This window comes from Arabidopsis lyrata (assembly GCF_000004255.2).
Source record: "Arabidopsis lyrata subsp. lyrata unplaced genomic scaffold ARALYscaffold_7, whole genome shotgun sequence".
In the NCBI taxonomy this organism is placed as follows: domain Eukaryota; kingdom Viridiplantae; phylum Streptophyta; class Magnoliopsida; order Brassicales; family Brassicaceae; genus Arabidopsis; species Arabidopsis lyrata.
In genome coordinates this window covers 5984935-6004631 of record NW_003302549.1, presented here as the reverse complement: position 1 = coordinate 6004631, position 19697 = coordinate 5984935, and the positions used below count along the sequence as shown (strand labels likewise).

General features: G+C 35.7%; 3 protein-coding genes, 1 long non-coding RNA gene and 1 other non-coding gene across 8 annotated transcripts; 4 read left to right on the top strand and 1 right to left on the bottom strand.

Moving 5' to 3' along the window:
* The first annotated feature begins 623 nt into the window (after positions 1-623).
* Positions 624-2978, top strand: LOC110226008. Of its 3 annotated transcripts, none has more exons than XR_002330130.1 (6): positions 624-1350; positions 1545-1608; positions 1703-2016; positions 2117-2136; positions 2309-2418; positions 2759-2978. It is a non-coding gene; the product is annotated as an uncharacterized LOC110226008 (long non-coding RNA). The 3 variants fall into 3 exon arrangements; XR_002330131.1 differs by having other exon boundaries at positions 1537-1608; XR_002330132.1 differs by lacking the exon at positions 2117-2136.
* Positions 2979-8486: 5508 nt separating this feature from the next.
* LOC9305607 (membrane protein of ER body-like protein) lies at positions 8487-12868 on the top strand. Of its 2 annotated transcripts, XM_021017093.1 has the most exons (10): positions 8487-9003; positions 9289-9348; positions 9547-10050; positions 10157-10300; positions 10502-10678; positions 10909-10968; positions 11160-11492; positions 11660-11893; positions 12018-12079; positions 12180-12868. In XM_021017093.1, exons 1-10 carry the CDS (start codon positions 8652-8654, stop codon positions 12678-12680), a joined length of 2427 nt encoding a protein of 808 aa, XP_020872752.1. In that variant the 5' UTR covers positions 8487-8651; the 3' UTR covers positions 12681-12868. The 2 variants fall into 2 exon arrangements, with proteins under 2 accessions (XP_020872752.1, XP_020872753.1); XM_021017094.1 differs by lacking the exon at positions 9289-9348 and having other exon boundaries at positions 8490-9003.
* A 41-nt stretch (positions 12869-12909) lies between these two features.
* On the bottom strand, positions 12910-12981 carry TRNAQ-CUG. The gene has a single exon. It is a non-coding gene; the product is annotated as a tRNA-Gln (tRNA).
* A 256-nt stretch (positions 12982-13237) lies between these two features.
* Positions 13238-15217, top strand: LOC9305606 (E3 ubiquitin-protein ligase SINAT4). The gene is made up of 3 exons (XM_002869489.2): positions 13238-13944; positions 14223-14609; positions 14708-15217. The coding sequence occupies exons 1-3, from the start codon at positions 13714-13716 to the stop codon at positions 15071-15073; spliced, it is 984 nt and encodes a 327-aa protein (XP_002869535.1). The 5' UTR covers positions 13238-13713; the 3' UTR covers positions 15074-15217.
* A 1158-nt stretch (positions 15218-16375) lies between these two features.
* Positions 16376-18055, top strand: LOC9305605 (protein BOBBER 2). The gene is made up of 3 exons (XM_021016658.1): positions 16376-16885; positions 17224-17612; positions 17721-18055. Exons 1-3 carry the CDS (start codon positions 16519-16521, stop codon positions 17841-17843), a joined length of 879 nt encoding a protein of 292 aa, XP_020872317.1. The 5' UTR covers positions 16376-16518; the 3' UTR covers positions 17844-18055.
* The last annotated feature ends 1642 nt before the right edge of the window (positions 18056-19697 follow it).

The window sequence follows — 19697 nt, the reverse complement described above, 5'->3', positions numbered from 1 at the left end:
ACATTTGCAGCTGGTATATATGATTTAGTTACCGTTTTGGTATCTGCAAAAGCATCGGGAAGTTGATTTGCTATACTTTGCAAATGCACAATTCGTCGAACTTCTATTTCTGACTGTTTTGTAGGAGGATCAAGGTGTAACAGGGATGGTACACACCATTTGATTTCTTTTCCTACTTGCTTATTTTCTCCCCCTAGAACCGGAAATACTTTCTCATCAAAGTGACAATCGGCAAATCGTGCCGTAAAGACATCACCAGTCTGCGGTTCTAGGTATCTTATAATTGATGGAGAATCACAGCCAATATATATTCCCAACCTTCTTTGTGGTCATATCTTTGTACGTTGTGGTGGTGCTATAGGCACATACACCGCACAACCAAAAATTCTTAGATGAGATATATTTGGTTCTCGACCAAATGCTAACTGTAGTGGGAAGTATTTATGGTATGCACTTGGTCTTATCCGAATAAGTGCTTCTGCATGCAAAATGGCATGTCCCCATACAGAGGTTGGAAGTTTTGATCTCATGATCAATGGTCTTGCAAGCAATTGCAGACGTTTAATTAATGATTCCGCCAAGCCATTTTGTGTATGAACATGAGCTACAGGATGTTCAACCACTACAAAAAAAGTGAGCATTGATAGCAGTTCACAATAGCACGGTTTCACTAATTGCTATGAATGATTGATTTGAGATTTTGATTTTGAATAATTTCTATCAATAGCATTTAATAAACGCTATAATAGAAAATCAATAAGCGAGAAGTTAAAATCACGTATTCCGTCAATACTTAGCCAAAAAATTTAGATAGCCGCGAACACTTTAGCTTTTCTTCTTTTCTCAAAGACCTAAACAAATTATCTCAGAGACTAGAAAAAAAAAAAACTCTTAGGCTCACTAACAAATCTCGTCGCTTCCACCGTTGAAGCTAGTTGCAGCCTCTTCCTCTATCCTCGCCGTCACCGCCACTGTGGCTGACCGTCTCTCCCCACCCTCCTCCTCCAGTTCCCTTTCTCTCGAATCAACTCAGCCAAACCCTGACTCCCCTCCAATGGCTTCCGCCGCTGCCGCCACCACCAAATTAAACAGACGCAACCGAAACCCCACATCTCCTCCTATCAATCCCGATCTATTTCTCACGATGAAGTTTCAATCTACCGTGGAGGAGAATCGCTTTGGGAACAGAGAAGATGAATTCAAGTAGAGAAAGGGATGATTCGAAGAGTTTTAGATCGGGAAGTAGAGAGAGAGAGGACATGGTAATGGTGGTGATGGACGGATTAATATACTTCGATAAGTAGAGATTCAGTGACTCTTCTTCTTCTCCTTCTTCATCCTCGCAAAATGGTAAGCCATCTCAATTAGGGATTTTAGCTTTCTTTAATTTGGAAATTGGAAAACCAAAAAGGTATTCTTCATTAGGAGAAAATTGTAAACTGTAAGCTTCAAATCCAAAAAGAAAACTCTTTGTATCTAGAGATGGAGCTCGTGTGTGAAACTCTTTCTATTAAATTATCATTTTGATTGCTAAAGTGTTGCAGCTGGAGCTTGTACGATTTGAGAGAGACTTGTTGAATATCTCGAGTGGTGGAACCGTAAAAAAATGTAAGATAACTTCAATTCTAAGTTCTAACACATGATGTGTCTATATTTGCTCTTCGGATTTAGTAACTTCATTTATTTGAACTTTTTGGTGTAGGTAAATGAACAATAGGAAGCAAGCTGCGAAAGAGAATGCTCGTAATGAAAATAAGAAAGTCGTGTCTTCACCTACACAGCTACACCTGTTGAAAAGCCTGAAGCTCCTGAGACATGCACTAGTAGTCCAACATGAGATTAGTCGGAGAGAAGTGAATCAAAAGATTCTGATGATTTAATGTGATTTTATTATTTAAAGGAGAGGATTTTGGAAGGTACTTTCTTGTTACTGCTAGCCTTTTGTGTTTGATTTCTTATTTTGCAGCTTGTATAAGGGTCTTGCTCCACGTTGGCTGTGAAGTTGATGATCTTCAGGTTTGGCTACACATTGTCTATTTGAATTTTAGTGCTGGTTAATTTCTCTGTTTGATAGTATGGATTTTTTGTGGATGACTTGATGGTTGGCAAAATAAAGAACAAGGAAGGATAATTCAGGTGCTTTTGATATTTCTAACATCTTAATTAGTTTTACATTTTGATAAAAACATAGGTTGTTTTTTGTAGATATGTATTCTCTTTGTGATATGTAGAGATCAGTTTATAAGACAAGTGGAAATAATGTTAAGACTTTGCTACTCCAAATACCTTTGCTTTAATGTTATTACAGATAGATGAGCAGAATATACAAGAACAGGTAGTGGAAATCAATTCTTCTTCATCTTTAGGAGCTGTTAAGAAAGGGGTGGGACATGTTGAGGACGAATGCTCACGAAAGAGGTAGTCTTTTAAGAATATAAATACCTTGCTCTTTTCTTTTCTTTATTCTGATGATTTTAAAACTGTTGTGTTTTCTATGGTGTGGTGTGTTTACTTTAGGTAGAACTATTTGCAACTAATGATTTCACCATGTTTTGTGATCTCGTTATTTGGTTTATATACATGGATTAGTTTAGCATCCTCTCTGTTTAATATTATTACCATGAGCTTCATCACCACTATTGGGTTTGAATCTCTTTACCATGTAAAAAAATTAGAGACTTGATATATGTATGAGTTATCTCTTTATTTTCTTCTAGATGTCTCTCTGAGTTTGTTAAATTTTTGGCGTTTGATGCAGCATTGATTTTAAGATAAAAACTATTGAGGAAACAAGATTGAAGACTGTGATATATGTTGATGCTTTTGTACACATGCTTACAGAGATTATGGACGGGGATGATATGGGAAGGCGAAACATATAAATGAGATTGAAGTTTATCTTTATGATGTTAGCTTTATTTTGTTTAAAACTTTGTATGATGTTATGTAAAAAATTGTTAATGTAGTAATACTTTTATGTATTTTGATGATTTATGAAAAAATAAAATTTATAGTATAAATCCAATTAAATTTATTTTACAAAACAGGATTTAAATATAATAATAATATATAAATTAAATTAAATATATATATATATATATATATATATATCAAATAGAAATATGCTACAATACAATATAAAATAACACTAAATGTGTGCTATAATATAGTATATTGCAGCATTCTATTACCGCTATAATTGAACGATCTATAATTGCATGTCAGAAAACGCTATCGTATGGGTGTCCTCTACCATAGCTGCCGAGAACATAGCGTTTGTGAATTCGCTATCTATAACGTAAGATAGCATATTTTTAGCGCTAACAATGAACAAATTTCTTGTAGTGAACTTCAATTCCTGTTACCATACAATAATCATTGAATGCTTGGGATGTGAATTCACCAGCGTTGTCTAGTCTAACCCTCTTAATGGAATAATCAGAGAACTGAGCTCTTAATTTGATTATCTGAGTTATAAATCTCGCAAATGCCAAATTTCGAGATGACAATAGACAAACATGTGACCATCTGCTAGATGCGTCAATCATTACCATAAAATAGTGGAATGGTCCACATGGTGGATGTATCGGTCCACAAATATCGCCTTGAATTCGTTCAAGGAACTTTGGTGATTCTTTATCAATTTTGGTTGGCGATGGCCTTATGATCAACTTTCCAAGAGAACACGCTGCACATGTCATTTTATTTCCATGTTTCAACTCATCATTTTTCAATGAGTGACCATGTGAGCTCTCTATGATTTTTCGCATCATTGTGGTGCCTGGGTGACCAAGGCGATTATGCCATAGTAAGAAATTTTCTGGATTTCTTTTGATCACAAGGTTTGACTCTATGGCATCTATATAGGTATGATGCAAACCAGAAGGAAGTTCTGGAAATCTTTCCAAGATATGTCTTTTTCCAGATTTATTAGAAGTTATATACATATACTTCTTTCCATCATCAGTTGCAGACTGAGTTTCATATCCTTGAAGGTATATGTCTTTGAAACTCAACAAATTCCTCTTAGAATTCGGAGAATATAAGGCATTATTTATGGAAAACTTTGTTCCATTAGGCAATTTAAAATTTGCTTTGCCACTTCCTTCAATCAAATCCGTAGGACCCGATATTGTATTTACAATAATTTTTGTCGGTTTTAATTCAGAGAAAAATCTCTGATGTTTCAGAATAGTGTGTGTTGCTCCACTATATGGTATACAAATTTCTTTGATATTTTCCCTTGCTATCGCTTTGTTTGAATCTTGATCCATTTTTTTCTGTAATTAACATAAACATTAATAAATATAAGTAAATATTATTGATGTTAAACATATAATAATTATACATCAGTTCATTTTTCAGAAACAACATTATTTTAGAACAACTGAAATACATAATAATTATACAATAGCATTACTGGAGACTAGTAGTCTCACTACAAGCATTTCAGTTATCCGCATGAGCGGTCTCGTTGACATCGTTTATAAAGTCGGAAGCTTCGAGGTACGATGTACCCTCAAAGTGCTCAGTAAGATTTACTTCCTTCCCTTTTCCCTTTTGGGACTCTTTGTACAACTTACAAAGATGTTCAGGGGTTCAACATACATGAGCCCAATGCCCTTTTGATCCACATCTGTAACAGATGCTTTCACGCTTTTGAGCGTTACGTCCTTGGGATTCTTTTCCTTTTGAACTTTGATCAGGTCGAACCCATGTATAAGACTTTCTGCTTTGTGGGTTAAAGGATCTTCCACGTCCACGATTGAATCGACGACCACGACCTCGATAGGTTTGACTTCCTCTCTCCGGATTTTTTACATCCGTTGCATTGACCTCAGGAAATGCTTTGGCCCCCGTAGGCCGAGAGTTGTGGTTCTTAAGAAGAAGTTCATTATTCTTCTCCGCCAGTATGAGAGTCACAATTAACTCAGAGAACCTTTTGTATCCGCAATTTCTATACATCTCTTGCAAGACACGGTGTTCTTTATGAAAAGTAAGGTAAGTCTTCTCGAGCATTTCAGTTTCAGTAATAGGCTTTCCACAATACTTTAATTGTGATACTATCCTCAGCATAGCGGAATTATATTCCTCCACTTTCTCAAAGTCTTGGAACCTTAAGTTTTTCCAGTCCTCTAACGCATGAGGGAGAGTTATTTCTCTCTGGTTGTCAAACCGTGCTTTTAAAGCTTGCCACAGCTCTGCTGGGTCTTTTATGTGAGCATAGTCATGCGTCACATTTTCATCGAGTTGCTTTCTTAAAAATATTATCGCCTTTGCCTTATCTTTTGGAGGCGATAAATTTTCCGATTTTAAGGTCTCGGATAATTCTTGCGACTCAAAATATAGTTCACATCAGTGGTCCATGCTATGTAGTTTGCGCCAGTAATTTTGAGAGCCGAAAATTTAAGCTTCTCAATGTTTGCCATTTGTTATCTAAAATAAAAACATGGAATATTATTAGAAATCTTTATTTAATTTATTTTAAAACATATTTAAAATGAACCGTTTACATTAATAATGCAAGCGATTACAAAAAGAAAAAGCGTACAAACAAGTAAACTAATGTTCAAACGAAATTCCTTGCGGAGTAAAATCTACAACGCAAAGATTATAAATACACAAAATAATGATTCCAAAAGCAAATATTAAAAGTAATCGAAACATTCTTCAAAACTTCAAAACTTCAAAATTCTTTTTTTTTTTTTTTCTCGGAGAGAGTTTTTAGAGATATGAAAAATTTTGTTTTGATGAAATGAATGAGAAAATGAATGTATTTATAGATTGAAAAATACTATTCCTAGCCGTTGGAAAAAGTTGAATTTTTGAAAAAATTTTGAAATTTTTCTTTGAGACCGTTGGCGAAAATATTTAAATAGGAAATCAATGTGTAAATTTTAATAGCCAATCAGTTAAATTTACTAAATTCAGATAATAGGTTTTTATACAGGTGGCCGAGCCTCCTTATATATTAACCAAAATATAAGTATAACAGAAATAAATTTTAACGGCAATAAGTTAAACCAGTTAATTAACGAATTCAGATAATAGGTTTTTATACAGGTGGTCGAGCCTCCTTATATATTAACCAAAGAATAAATATAACAGAAATAAATTTTAACGGCAATAAGTTAAAGCAGTAAATTAAAGAATTCAGATAATAGGTTTTTATACAGGTGGCCGAACCTCCTTATATATTAACCAAAGAATAAATATAACAGAAATAAATTTTAACGGCAATAAATTAAAGCAGTAAATTAATTATGATGCGTTAATCAACCATAGAAAAGCATTATATTTATAAAGGGGCGGCAGTGCCGCGCTCCGATAATAAAGTAAATCGACGTAGTAGAGTATTCTTATCTTTTCCTTTACTCATATATTTTTTTTTTCTTTCTTTTTTTTTTTTTTTTTTAACGAGGCGACATACCGCCCGGTATAATACCGTATTTTTTTTTCAGCGAACATAGAGTGATCGTGCTGATAACGTGTTATAATTAAGAAAAATAATGTATCGTAAATTTTCTATCGATCATTTATGTTGAAAATGGTATAATAATAAAATTATTTAAAGAGATAGAAATATAAGGGAGAGAGTAATAATGTGGGAATAAACTATACATTTCTTTGTTAAGTGAATCAATGGTGTATCTTACAATGGAGTGGAAGAGCATATTTATAGTACCAAATAATTTTACCAAAACATTCCACTACTCCAAACCATTCCACTACTCCAAACCATTCCACTACTTTATGGTAGTGATTGAATGACTTATGAGCTCCATTCCACTATTCAAAAGTTTGATTTTTGTAACAGGATCATAGTTATTTTGAAACAAAAAGTTTATTTTTCTGGTATTTATTTAATTTATGTTTCTAATTTAGGTATTGAATAATATTTTCCAACGTTTGAGGCATCCATGTAGTTGGGACGTGAGGTCATCGCGAAATGAATGCAGTCACTCTCTCCCATCTGTCATCCATGTGATATTAAAAAAAAAAAAAAATCCCTAAAAAGAAGGTGACACAATCTTGAACTAATTTCTTTGTTAATTTTTACTATTACATACATTATTGTTCGGAAGATTTACTGGCCTTGAATGGGTGATGTAAAAAAAAAGTGGTTCTACAACGGTTCGGGTGAACCGTGTCCTTATCTCCCATTCATCATTTAGAATTATGTAAGTTGCGTTTCTTTTCTTTTAATAATAAAGAATTAGTGAACCACTAGTGGTTCAGTTTTATGAAGAAAAATTTGAGTTCTGTTATGTACAGTAGAAACACATCTATTACCCAGCGTTTCTGTTGAAAAATGGTTCTCCTGTTTTTTTTTTTTAAATTATTTGTTTTGTTTCTTTTGTATAATATTAAAAACTAAACAATTTCAGTTAAAACAAATTATTATTTAGATGCAAAAGTTAGTCCTACGATTGATTTATCTCTGACATCATCATGAGATTGATTTTTTTTCTTTTTCTAAAATTAAATCTTTTGTGATTTCTAAATTATAAATATAACAATAAAACCATGTAACTTTATATGATAAACTTTTGGTTGGAATTGTAGATTATAATTCAAATGTTGTAATATTTACAATTTCATTTGATTATTTGTATAGAAAACATTAAATAATATTTTATTTTTACTTGAATTCCAAATATAATATTTTTACTTTCATTATCTTATTTATTTTTAGTGAGAAAATATTTTATCCAAAATTGAAAATAATTTATAAATATTTTAGTGTTTTTATAAATATTTTTAAATACATATACAATAATATGTCAAACTAGTATAACAAATTTATTTTAGTATGATTGTTTTTAGTATGATTATTTTAATGTGATTGTTTTTAGTATTACAAATTTATTTTAATATGATTATTTTAAATATTTCATCTGTACTGCATGATCCATTTTCACCATTCAACACATATTTAAAGCGTTTGAACCGCTTGATTCGCCAAATCTGCTTGATCCGCTTTTGTTCTGCTTGATACGCTTGATCCGCTTGATCCTCTCCGCCCGATCCGCTTTCTCCATTCAGAGCCACTATTTACAATTGACAAAATACGGTTTCCTAAAATGTAGCAAGTACTAAACAAGTTATTTAAATAAGCTAATTATTTTGTTGTGTCTTTGTAAAAAGTGTATATCTAGAGGTGTCAAATACAAATCCTATAATGTTGATATTTTATAAATGATGTAATTTTGTAGACAAAAAAATCACTAATATTATTTTGTCAACTACTAGTATATATTTAGTAAAGGTAAATAACAAAATTACAAAAGAAAACAAAAAGTCCTATACCTTTTGTAACTAACAAAAAAAGATTTAAACACGTGAAAAGTTTTTTTGCTTAAAAACATGATTAAGAACCAGTACTAGTACTAGTGAGGTGTTCAAAAAAAAAAAAAAAACCAGTACTAGTGCTCAACGGCCAAGTCAAAATAAACAAATCACCATCAATAATTTATATAAGCAAAGGAATCACCATTTATATATGTTGAAGGGAGGAAGAAGGAGACAAAGACGACCCCAACATCTATCACCTTCTCTATAGATAGATCTCAGAATCTCTCCTTTTTTGTTCGCTTTTCTCTTTATTTGGCCATTCCTGTCTTCCACTTTGTCATCTTTTCCCTTTTCTGATGGGATCCGCCGCCGAACTCACGGAGCCCACCACCGGGACCGAGAAGCACCAGCAGCCTATAGGAGTGGAAGAAGAAGACGAACAAATTGTCGACTTGGAGAGGAAAACATTTCGTCATGGAAAGAGACACGATACTAGTTTAGACAGTAGTACAATCACCAGTACCACCAACACCAGCTCGGCCTCTTCTAGCTTTTCCGGTGATGGTACGGAAGAGACTCCCGATTTCCACAGCAACGGCCAAGGAGAACATACCGCACTAGTTAATTTGGAGCTAGAAACTGAAGTCGGACTTCACGAAGAGCATAACGGCGGGAACAATTGCATCGTCTTCTTCGACGAAGAACAAGGTTAGCTCTTAGTCACTAAACCTTCGAGCTGTTTTCTTATGGATTAGTTGCAGAAATATTTCCCTTTTTGGAGCTGAATCTATCATCTCTTTTGCATCGATTATGTGCTCGCTCTTGTTTCCAAAACTTCAAATCAAGTAGAGTAATTAGCTGGTCTAGTAATCCTGCAATTATCACCTGAAGGTATCTAGCATTTGGGGATTGAGTTGTAGGATAGATTTTCTGATAGTTTCTTCTGGTTCTGGTGGTGAAGTCCTTGTCATGTTTTGTTGTTTGTATATGAAGGATTTTGGATATGTCGCCACTGCGATTGGACCTACAAAGAGGGATCTTTGTTATGCAAAGGTCAGTCCAGTGTTAGGCTTACTTGGACCAACAATTTTTTTAGCAGCAAATTCATTAGATCTCTTTCTTAGTTTAGCTGTATTTTCTGGAAACGTGTTGTCTATTTAACCATTTAGTGTTTTTTTTTCGGTTGGAGATGTCATCATCATATAATTGATTTTCTGGTTAATTAATGCTTGTTTGTTGTTCTTTTGCTAGGTTCTGAGTCAGCTGGTGCAGAACATGATGCTCATGAATCTCAAACTGCTGACTTGAATGGGGAGGAAAAGCAGTTAGAACCTGAAAACGATTCAACTTCTGAGGATAACAAAAGCTCTCGTGAAATCGAAGAAGTACAGGATGGTGATGTCTCTAAAGACCGGGATGCTGTTGATCAACCTGCTGGTGATGTGATAGAGGAGGAGGTGGACATCGAAGATGTTGAAGATTTTGATGTGGAGAATGTGCTGGATAAGCAAGAGACACATGATTTGTTCTGTCCAAACTGCGATTCTTGCATCACCAAAAGAGTTGTCCTCAAAAGAAGAAAACGGAGGGTCTGCCATGAGCTGGGAGATTCAAAGCGCGTGAGAGGGCCTCATTGGACTGAGCCTCTTCTTCATTCGGAAGACAATGTGCTATCTCTAGGTGGTGGTGAAAACTCTGCAAATGAATCATTTCTGTTCAAGTGCTTGTCATGCTTTACCATATTTATTCCCAAAGGTAAACTAGACTGTAACAGTTTCTTTGATACTTGAAAACTGAAATTTCAGATCCCATCCCTTCTTGTATTCAAAGCATGCTTTCCTTTTCTGGGAAACATTTGCAGGGGTGGCTTCAAAGCCGATTCCTCCCCGTGAAGGTGTCGAGGGGTTAAAAATTCAGCCAAACCCTCAAGAGGAAGCTACAGGCGATTCCAATTGGTTCAATTCAATATTCGGCTTTAACAAAAAAGAATCAGCTGTTCAGCAAGGTATTGTTTGTTTCCTTTGCCAGTGTATCAATCGATTCATGTTTTAGACATTCCGTTCTTTTCGTGGCTACTTTGGTGTCTAGTAGAATTAAATTTGCAATGTCTCTCCTTTTATACTCACTATGATATGATGCTGAAGGAGGTTTGTAACATTTTAGCATTAGAAGTTTATAACTAAATGTTTTTGTTTTCTGTTTTCAGGTGGGGCATCATCTAGTGTCCCGGTAGCTAATCCGCCTCGTGAGTCTAGTGTCCCAGTAGTTAATCCACCGCGTGGTAACCTAAGTCCTTTGGGAAAGGATACGATAGGCTCTACTTCAAATAACCCATCAAAAGCCCCAGCCGTTGTTCAGCGTGATGCAGCCACTTCGATTCAAGGTAAGGGGACATTCTCTTTTTTAACGACAGTTAATGCAACAAAAATGGTAATTTTCCATTAGTAGATCATGAACTAAATAATTAAAGGTAAAATCTCTAAAAAGTTACATGGAATATGGTAATAAGTAGGTGGATATGGATGTCTCTAAAAAATGGAGATAAGAAAGATTCTTCTACAATTTTTTTACCCTTGGTTCTTAGCTAAACTTTTTGAAAACGTCGTTGTGCAGATGGATCAGAGATCAGTGCTTTTCAAGATATAAAGCCTGTTGACACCCCTTCGATTCAAGGTACATATAAGCAATGTCACACTTAGAAAGTGGAACCCATGTTCGTGTGTTGTGTAGTTTGAGCTTTTGACGCTGAGAAGCAACTTTAATAAAAATAAAACGTGATAGCCAATCCTTCTTCTTTTATTTAGCTTCTGCGTCTCTCGTTTGACTATTAAAAACTCCAGCACTATTTTCTAATATGATGGCAGTTGCAAAATCAAACGATACAAGCAAAGTTGTCAACAATGGAGTGATTGTTGAAGACGGGCAAAAGTTTCTGGCTCCTACGGCGGAGGAGCAAACACAGCAAAAGATTGACAATGATGATTCTAGTCCAGCAGACGGGAAGCACACGTCAGACAAAGGACGTCTCTCCCCAATTCAACCATCTCATGGCATGAGTATATTAAACACAGTGACTAACAGACCCGGCGGATTTAGAGTAGAAACTACATTTCACGAAGAAGGTGCCCCTCTTCTGTTTGAAGGAAAAGACACTTCTGACACAAGAAAGCCAGATTTTGGTCTGACCAAAATAACAGGTAATCTTAATTCTGTTTATAATGGTGCGAAAATCATATTCATAGCTTCAGTGCCAAATACATAGAATAAAACCGGTTTCTGTCTCTCCTTTGTTTGAAGATGAATTTCTTAACGTTCTGTCTAGTCATTCTTATTCATACCTTGCGAACTTTCCGCTTCTGTTTAGGTGTGATGGACACAGGTGACAGAGGAGTTATCACCAGTCCAGCAAATCCTGAAATTGATATTTCACCAGGGAATTTGCTGGAAGAAGGGTCTCTAAGAGAACCGTTAATGAGACGAGTCGTTGTTCAAGGACGTAAACTGGAAATCTTGAAAAGCATTGTCTACGGAGGTCTACTAGAAGCCATCACAAGCCTTGGTGTTATTTCATCCGCCGCTGGTTCTGGTGCTTCAATGTGTAAGTACCACTTAGCCCTAGCTATCCGTTTCCATTTGTGAAACACAAAACACATTTTTCGTTGCTTGAAAATCTAAATATTGCTTGAAGATCTCAACACATGTTTGTATCGTTGTGGTTGCAGTGAATATTCTGGTCTTGGGACTTGCAAATTTGATTGGCGGGCTTATTCTCATTGTTCATAATGTGAGTGATCAATCCATCTTTCGTAATCTGATGCATAAACTTGGTAATGAACCGCGTAACTCGCAAGTTCAAGAAACTTACAGAAAAACTTCTTCTGCAGCTCCAAGAACTTAGAGAGGAGGAACCCATAAGAACAACAACAGAGGATAACCAGACTAACGGTCGAGAAGAAGAAGAAGGTCGGTATAAGCGACTCCTTGGCAGAAGAGAAAATTTCACGCTTCACGCAACAGTCGCAATCTTATCCTTCATAATCGTCGGAATACTCCCTCCTGTAGTCTACTATTTCTCATTCAGCGAAAAACACAACAAAGACTACAAAGTGGCATCAGTTTTCGGGGCATCTCTATCCTGCATAGTCTTGCTCGCCATAGCCAAAGCTCATGTGAAGTACCCGAGAGGCAGCTACCTGAAGAGCATTCTGTACTACGCGACAATCGCTGTATCTGTGTCGGGGATTTCTTACGTGGTTGGTAACTTTCTGGAACATTTGCTTAGGAAGTATGGATGGTCTGATGGATCAGAAACTCCGGTGGGACAGATGATGCTTTCATCACTTATGGGAAGAAAAGCCGGCTTAGGATACTCATCATCGTACTGAAACTGAATCTTGTCTGGAGAAGGATCCAACCTCTTGCTGCTTTTCTCTTTCACTCTGCTTTTGTGAGCCCTCGTTAGACTTTTGTTGATGCCAAATCTTTGTTGTGAGTGTAGAAATCGTTTCCACTTGTAGAAAACTAATAAGCAGAAAATAATAAATGATGGACGACCTGTTGTTCCTTCTAATAAGTTTTTTTTTTATTTTCATTAAATTAAAAACACGAAAAAGAAGGTTCTACCGAGAATTGAACTCGGGTTACTGGATTCAGAGTCCAATGTCCTAACCGCTAGACCATAGAACCATTTGTTAACACTTCTGATAAAACAATATATATATCTAATAAGTATTATCCTGTCTTTGCCGTAAAAGTACGGTTCCGTTGCTAAAGGACATCGGTTACGTACGCAGCGGGTTTGGACCAATCACTAATGGCTATAGCCAATCCCAATTGGTTGTGGGTTAAATGCGAGTTTCCTTTTGAAGAAAAAGAATTTGGCAGATAATGTTATAACCGTCAGATTCAAATTCGAATTAAAGGGAGCCTTAGCATCTGAACGGTTCAGATTTGATCTCTCTTCGTTTTTTTTTTTTCTCTCTCTCTCTCTCGGTTTCAGAGAAGATCAAAAGATTCAAAAGAAGCCAACGAAGAAAATAAAACACCGCTTTTGCAGAATCGAATCGGTGACGATAGAAAGAGAAAGAGAGAAAGACAGGGAAGGGTTGGAGTCACACAGGGGCTATTTGGATTTCCCTGGAAAATTTTCAGATTTTTGTTCTTTCATCTTCTCTCCTTTTTTCTCTCTTTCTCGTTTTTTTACCAGATTTGTCTTACGAATCCATTCTCAAAGATACCCAAAAGTGGTAGGGAAGCAAAGTACTGTTTTTTGCTTTTGATTTTATTAAAATCGGTGGTGAAAGAAAGGAATATTTTTATTTTCCGAGAAAGAGAGATTCTTGATAATCGAGAGAGGAATAGACCTAATTTTTTTTGAATTTTAGGGCTTTTTGATTTTGAGAAAAATTGGTTGTGGTAATGGAGACAGATAGTATGGAGTGCGTCTCGTCTACGGGGAATGAGATCCATCAGAACGGTAATGGCCACCAATCTTACCAATTCTCTTCGACGAAGACTCACGGCGGTGCCGCAGCGGCCGCCGTCGTTACAAATATTGTCGGTCCGACGGCAACTGCTCCGGCCACTAGCGTATATGAGCTTCTGGAGTGCCCTGTCTGTACCTATTCTATGTATCCTCCTATCCATCAGGTGAATCTCCCATGCTCTTTTTGTTTGTTTGATTCATTATGTTTTTGGATCGGATTGTGATTTTGCTGCACAATTGATTCATGTTTGAGTGTTTTGGTCTCATACTTTGCACCTGTTGATACGTTTTAGCTTTATGTGTTTGTCTTCTTCTCTGCGTATATGTTGTGTAGCGTTTAATGGGATATAGATGATATAATGTGGTTGTATCCTATAACTGAGCCAGTGCAAGTTATTGATCTGAAAAGTGTGTCTCTTTTATCTTCTTCTTGTTGTTGCAGTGTCATAATGGACACACATTGTGCTCGACCTGTAAAGTGAGGGTGCATAACCGGTGTCCCACGTGTAGACAAGAACTTGGAGATATTAGATGTTTAGCTCTTGAGAAAGTAGCCGAGTCCCTTGAGCTGCCTTGCAAGTATTACAATCTCGGATGCCCTGAGATATTTCCTTATTACAGCAAACTGAAGCACGAGTCTCTCTGTAACTTCAGACCTTACAGTTGTCCTTATGCTGGTTCCGAGTGTGGTATCGTAGGGGATATCCCTTTTCTTGTAGCCCATCTCAGGGATGATCACAAAGTTGACATGCACGCTGGTTCCACTTTTAACCACCGCTATGTCAAATCAAACCCGCGTGAAGTAGAGAACGCAACTTGGATGCTAACCGTGAGCATATCCTTCTTTGTCTAGGAAAACATGGTTCTCTTAAATGTTTTCGACATAAAACCTGACAGCTTCGTCTTCTGTTTCTTATCTGGGTTCAGGTCTTCCATTGCTTTGGGCAATACTTCTGCCTCCATTTCGAGGCATTCCAGCTCGGGATGGGTCCGGTATACATGGCATTCCTGAGATTCATGGGAGACGAGGAAGACGCACGGAGCTACAGCTACAGCTTAGAAGTGGGAGGCAGTGGAAGGAAGCTAACATGGGAAGGAACCCCAAGAAGCATCAGAGATAGCCACAGGAAAGTAAGAGACAGCAACGACGGTCTCATCATCCAAAGAAACATGGCTCTCTTCTTCTCAGGCGGAGACAGGAAAGAGCTTAAACTTAGAGTCACTGGTAAAATCTGGAAAGAGCAACACAGTCCAGATTCTGGGCTTTCCATACCAAACCTATCATCTTCCTGATCCTTCATTCTTTTCTTCTTCTTTGTTTTTTTCTCTCTTTGAGAAGGAATGTTGTATGATGATTCGTTTGCACTCTTTTTCTTTGTCTGTATCTAAAACATATCATGAATGAATGTTTGATCCGATAGTCTCATGTGGGTAAAACTTGGATCGGTGTTCAGGTGCTCAAATCTTTAGATTCATTACATACATGGATATTGGAGATCTGATGAGGTGAAAAAATGTGATTACGCATGAAATAAACATAACACACGTAAGTAATTCAATATAATTCAACACTGTGATTAACATAATTCAATATGAAAAATACTTGGGTTCACCCTCTTTCACCCCTAGGGGTGAACTTTTTTATTCACCCTCTTTCAGTCAATTAGAATCTGCCACTTAATAACAATAAAAAATTTCATTTAATTATAAAATCTAACTTGTCACTAAAACGAAATTATGTATCGGTTTGAGTTTATTAGAAAGGGTTAGAGTTTAGATTTTATGATTAAACGAAGTTAAATGTCGGTTTGGGTTTAGAAAATATGATTAGGGTTTAGTTTTTTTACAATTAAACAAGTTTAAATGTCGGTTTAGGTTTACAAAGGAGAATTAGGGTTTAGATTTTGTAATTAAACGAGGTTATTTATCGGTTTGGGTATATAAAAGAATGGTTTGGGATTAGATTTAATAATTAATTGAATTTTTTTTATTATGTGGCGAATTCTGATTGGTTACAATAAAATGAGTGAATAAAAGGATTCACCCCTAGGAGTGAACCCAAGTATTGCTCATTCAATATCCAAATGTATAATACTAGGCAGAAAACCAAATATGTAAAAAATCTAGTTAATATTATACAAGTTGTTGTCAATCGACAAATTATTAGGAGGATTGTCAATCAATATTTTTTCAGTGTTCAAAAATTAAATTGATATCAAATTAATAAATATTAAAGATAAGGTCAAATATGATGTAATTCAATTCATGTAAAGTTTTAAAGATTCCTGTAAGATCTCTTAACAAGGTTTTCAACAAATCTTGTAAAAATATATTAAATGAAATATGAAAACAAATCATAAGCTTTATTTTCTTCTTGTACAAACAAATTCTTAAGCTTTTAAAATCAATTTAATTGTCCTAAATTGTATAATGTTCTAATCTAATGTTAGTGAATTGCAATTATTCATAATATTAACTTAAATGATAAATAGGAAAAAACCTGAAATAAGGAAACTTTAAGGAAAAGGAAAAACCTTAGAAATTAGGATTCGGGAGGGAATTAAAGGAAAAGGCCCAAAACAAATTGAAAAAGGGTTTTAACTGTTTCTTCTAGAACTTTCCTTTTTAGCCTTTGTGGCTTTCCCTATAAATTCCCAATCTTTGGCCATTGACGATCAAAGAAACTCATTCTGATTTCTAATCTCTAACGAGCAAAGAACCCTGTAGCTTATAAACCAATGGCGATTATCTCTGAGATGGAGGAGGCGAGACCCTCGATGGTGCCGTTTAGTGCAAGTTTCGATCCTTCAAACCCAATAGGGTTTTTGGAGAAAGTCCTTGACGTTATCGGGAAAGAGAGCAACTTTCTGAGGAAAGAAACGGCTGAGAAGGAGATCGTGGCTGCTGTTAGGGCTGCAAAAGAGAGGTTGAGGGAAGCCGAGAAGAAGAAGTTGGAGAAGGAGAATGTTAAGCCGACGGAGCCCATGGAGGTTGAGAAGGCAAAGAAGGATAGCTTGAAGGCCACGGGGGCCATGGAGGTGGAGAAGGCGACGGATCCCATGGAGGTTGAGAAGCCCAAGGAGGAAAAAGAATCTGGTCCCATCGGTAAGTCCTTCTTTTTCCTTTTTTTGAATATGGAAATTGGTATGTCTTTTGGTGAACACTTTTTTAGGGTTATGTTTCCTTAGTGGTAATTGGATCTTCATTGATGCATGTGGAATCAGTTTTGTTTTCTCAGTCGTCTTGGATTAATCTTTAGTTATGTTTATTATGTTTGATTCAATATGCTATGATCGATGAGTTAGGTTATTGCAATCAGTTTGCCTTCCCACTTAGTTCTTAGTTTCTCCCATCACTAGTTCTGGAATTTGATTCTTGTGTAAAAGATTCAACAACTTTAGTCTCTCTTATTGCAAAACTAACTTCATGTCTGTTTCCTGCAGTTCCTAACAAAGGCAATGGGCTTGATTTTGAGAAATACTCATGGGGACAGAATCTTCAAGAGGTCACAATTAACATTCCAGTGCCAGAAGGCACTAAATCAAGATCTGTTACCTGTGAAATCAAGAAGAACCGTCTGAAAGTTGGTCTCAAAGGGCAAGATCTAATCATCGATGGAGAATTCTTCACTTCTGTCAAGCCTGACGACTGCTTCTGGAATATCGAGGATCAAAAGATGATATCAGTGCTCTTGACAAAGCAAGACCAGATGGAGTGGTGGAAATATTGTGTGAAGGGAGAACCTGAAATAGACACTCAGAAAGTTGAACCAGAGAGCAGCAAATTGGGTGATCTCGACCCTGAAACTCGCGCATCCGTTGAGAAGATGATGGTAAGTTAATCGGTTTCTTTATCTTCTTGATGATTTCTTTGTGTTAGATTTTATTTTGCAAGAATTGTGTTGTGACACAGTTTCTTTTTTTTCCCTTTTGTTCCGCAGTTTGATCAAAGGCAAAAGCAGATGGGACTCCCAACAAGTGATGAGATAGAGAAGAAAGATATGCTCAAGAAGTTCATGGCTCAGAATCCTGGGATGGACTTCTCTAACGCAATGTTTAAATGATGATCTTTATTCAACTCTTAAGCCAATATTGTGTTCAATATAATCTTGTTATGGCTTCAAGATGATAATCCTGCCCATTTGGTTTCTTTCAAGACAGTTGTTGATTCGTTAATATCAAAATTCTTAAGAACTTCATCTGTTTTTTTTTTTGCTTAATGATGTGTTCATTTTAAGTGAATGACTATGAATCTGATTCTTTTGTCGTTCAAACCCTTCTATTCCTTGCTGATCTCTCTCTCTCTCTTATTTCCCTTACTTATATCTACATTAATATATATATTGGACCAAATCATAATATATTTGGTTGGATATTACTAATTTATTTGATCTCTTAAATAAAATCGACCCTTTTGAACTATATATATTAAATTTCTTTTGTCGTCACAACGATACAATTTAGTTTTTATTTAAAACGCATGCGCACTACTTATGTGAGAGCAGAAGATTATGGTAGAATCTTCTCCGGTGAGGTTTTGCTGGTGGGTGGAATATTCTTGTTGTGACGGGCTTATCGTTGTTTTTAGTGTAAGTTAGATTTGATGAAAACTGGTCACGTGGTCCTTGTCCATAGTTCTCAATGATTCATAAGAGACAACAACAGTAGACGACACCTACGTTTGCTTCTTTGATATATGTGTTATGCTTTAACTAGTAAGATCCATCTACAAGAATACCTTCCAAATTATTGCAGCTATATTATGCCTATATATAGTAGGAATATCAAAACTTGGATGAGAATATAAGCACTAAGCTTTTCATGACTAAATCATAGATGTTATATTTTACATATAAATTTTACTGCCACCAATTTTCTTACCATTACAAACTCTAATGTTTTAGTGGATTATCAGCTTACTAAAACCATATAAGGTGTTATAGTAGATAAGTTTCTCATACATGCTACTAAATTCATCTTTAAGTGTTTTCTTGAGTCCATCCACAAGACTATTCGAGCTTGGAACTTGGAAGCAAGTAACCATTGTGGGTGTACAAAGTGGGACACCTTTCCTGATTAGCGCCGCCATGCCCGTTGGCAATGAACAATGATTCCACTGTTCACGCTACAATTCTGAGATTAAGGGTCAGACGAAAAAATACTTCTAGCTTAGTTAGTTATACGTTAAATATACAACATATAGAGAGCCAATTTGAAACATGTCAATGTTGGAGAAAAAAACCAATGCATTCCTGACCCAACATATTGGGACTCAGACTAAATAAAGCCAAATACAAAATAAAACAAAACAAAAAGAAGTCCACTTGCGTATACAAAATATATTCAATTCCAATAAATATAAATGAAACACACAAACTTAGATAAACTATAACCGAAATGAAATATTCGGCATCTTTATCAAATGAACAATTTCTTACAGATTAGAAATGGCCATCAAATTTGGACCACCCATGGATTTATATATCATTCTCATTTCCATATTCATGTAACAACACTACAAATTGTTGGTCCCCAACCTTTCTGTTATTTCAAATTATTTTATATATGTACGTGTTACAAGTTAGAAACTATGAGTAAATCCAAAACAAAAATGTTGAGACAAGAACATAAGAATATATAATTCGATGGAACTGAAGAGTTAAACATAAAGAAAGAAAAGCATAAGATAATATGAATAAATTTTGAGAATCATAATTTGATATGTACTCAAGGACCATCTGTATTTATTCACTTTTGGTTTTATGTTAAGTTCTCGGTAATCAAATACAAATTTCCTCTCACGTACACTTGTAGTTTCAGTTCCCACTAATACAAAAGCTTCCCTCAAAGATGAAGTAAGGAAATTTTCTAAAAGGATTCAAGTTGGAAAAATACTAGAACAAAACGTGTTTTGAACG